This window comes from Arabidopsis lyrata, assembly GCF_000004255.2.
Source record: "Arabidopsis lyrata subsp. lyrata unplaced genomic scaffold ARALYscaffold_938, whole genome shotgun sequence".
NCBI lineage: Eukaryota > Viridiplantae > Streptophyta > Magnoliopsida > Brassicales > Brassicaceae > Arabidopsis > Arabidopsis lyrata.
Window position 1 is genome coordinate 1,373 of NW_003301967.1, and position 2,407 is coordinate 3,779.

Here is a 2,407-nt window from a genome sequence, read left to right on the forward strand (position 1 = left end):
GTCTCTCGCTTCATCTCACAACTTCGACGAGCATGATCCTACTAAAATACTCGGAGGCTAGAGTTACACGTTGACAAGTCAGCCTTCGTGTCCACTATTCTCGCACCTCATAACGTCATGCATATGAGCTTCTTCTTCTCTGGTGGTTCTAACAAAGAAGAGAGCTTTTGCTGGCGTCTTGAGATCAACGATCAGATCCCAAGACGTGTGGACTCAAGCGGTTTCTTGGTGAAGACGCTTTGTTTAGACTCGGTGAATTCGTTAACCCACGAGGTCGTTTCCTCCATGGTATTGGAATTTTCTTTACTTGATAGCCTCAAGATTTGTGGTTGCAAGGGATTGACTTCTCTCACTATTGATTCACCAACTAAGCTTCTTCACTTATCAATCTCGGGATGCCCGAAGCTGAGATATCTCGAGATCAGATCATTTAAGCTTAAAACTTTTCATTACCAAGGATCTCTACCTTTGATCAAGATTCATGAACATTTCAACTTGACCAAGGCGATTTTCGACGTAACACAAGGTCCAAGTTATTACAACAACGGTTTAGACATCGGTCCTCTCTCGCTGATCATCAAGAATTCTCAATATCTTACACTTTGCAGATGGATGTTCGAGGTAAACAAATATAGTCTCTATATCTTTTTATTCTACGATTCAAGGTAATATATATATCATCTACGACATAAATTGGTCTACAATGGCTACTATTCAAAATTAGGATCAGGTAATTCGAAAGTTATTTGTTTATAGGAAGTAATCAAACCGTCCATATCATCATCTTGGAGATCATTCCAATTCTACAAGTTACAAGAATTGCGGTGGATCGATAACTCGATGAACCAAGAAAACATTAATTCCATGATTTCTTTTCTCAAACTTTGCCCATCAATCGAGCGCCTCTTCATTGATGTAAGTGTCAAGCACCTAAAACCTTTGTTACTTTGTTAGTTCATGCATCGTGCTAATACCTTGAATTATTTCGAAGATCGATTCAAATACTTATAGTTCAAACGAAGAAGTTAGTGTTGATGCTGTCCATGCATGCGAGCATGCAAGAGTACTAAGGGATCTGAAACTGGTCAAATTGGAAGGATTCGAGAGTGAAGATAATAAAAATCAACTGATATTGGCTCTACAACAGATAGTCAGTAATGATCAGCTTCTGCTTGTACTGTCTTCGATTTCTTGAGATCGATACTCTGACTTGGAATGGAAACGACAAAAGATTTATGTCTAAATATACACGCATGAACATGCTTTAATTAATCTGCTGTCATTTTAACGCGTGGATTCCTATTTCTTGCTGTACAAGAAACCCTCGTGTAAACTGAACTCAAATTTGGCTTCGTCAAGTTCGCAGATTTAAAGATTTTTCACCAGTATGTATTATTCTAATGTATTTACTATGATATATTAATTAAAACAACATCAAGTTGATTTTCGCAAGTATATGTATGTATAAGATAAGTAATAAGAGTTGTAGTAATTTGGTCATTGATTCTCATACACACTTGCAAGTTGCAACTTAAACCTATAAAATGCCCAAATATTTGGTTTAGGTGAAATATCGTTTTTACACCATGTGCGAGTCTTCTATTTTTGACCTATTCAACAAAAGCATGTGTGTGGAAACTTCATCTGTCAAACGAAACAAAAGCGTGCATCACAAGTTATTTTAAATCGATGAATTAACGCTAAACCAACTAAACCATTTTGATTACATCATCAAGTTTGCTCGTTGGACTTAGTAAAAAAGACAATTGCCTCGGAAATATAGTGTTGAGGAATTACTTATAAACTTAGCACAACTTAGCTCGAAATGCTCTGAATTCTTGTTTAAAGTTAATCAATATATGTTTAGAAACAAAAAAAACGTTATACATTAATACATCATCCAACGAATGATATGATGACACATAACGTGGACAAAACAATCACTCTTAACAATATTTTTGTGGCCAAACATCATATACTGGACATTTGCACACCAACCCCAAATGGCTCAGACAGGCCTGGTGGTACAAAACTTTCAGAAGGACACTCTAACAAAGACATATTCAAGTGTCAAATGTTATAAAACATGCTGAAAAATGATATATAACACAAGAATACTCATTATGCGTGTTACAACATACTATAGTAGAAAAATATTTTAGCAAAATCTATGGACTACTATATTATCAGACAAACAATTTTACTTGACTAAAATGATAAGATCTCAAAACATTTAAAAAAAAAAACCAGACTACCTGAGAAGTGACCACATTCTAGTGACATTCATAAGTCTTACCAAAAACTAGCACCACCTCACTCGAAATCGAATCCCTTCGTTTACAATGAAGTTAATGGGCTCCTGTCCCGTTGTGGCCAAAATTAAAGGAAAAAAAAAAGCTATCTCATT

General features: G+C 35.7%; 1 protein-coding gene across 1 annotated transcript; it reads left to right on the top strand.

The window, feature by feature from the left end:
- LOC9298279 (F-box protein At2g39490) lies at positions 1-1,452 on the top strand. The gene is made up of 3 exons (XM_021015868.1): positions 1-621; positions 757-915; positions 992-1,452. The coding sequence occupies exons 1-3, from the start codon at positions 118-120 to the stop codon at positions 1,193-1,195; spliced, it is 867 nt and encodes a 288-aa protein (XP_020871527.1). The 5' UTR covers positions 1-117; the 3' UTR covers positions 1,196-1,452.
- The last annotated feature ends 955 nt before the right edge of the window (positions 1,453-2,407 follow it).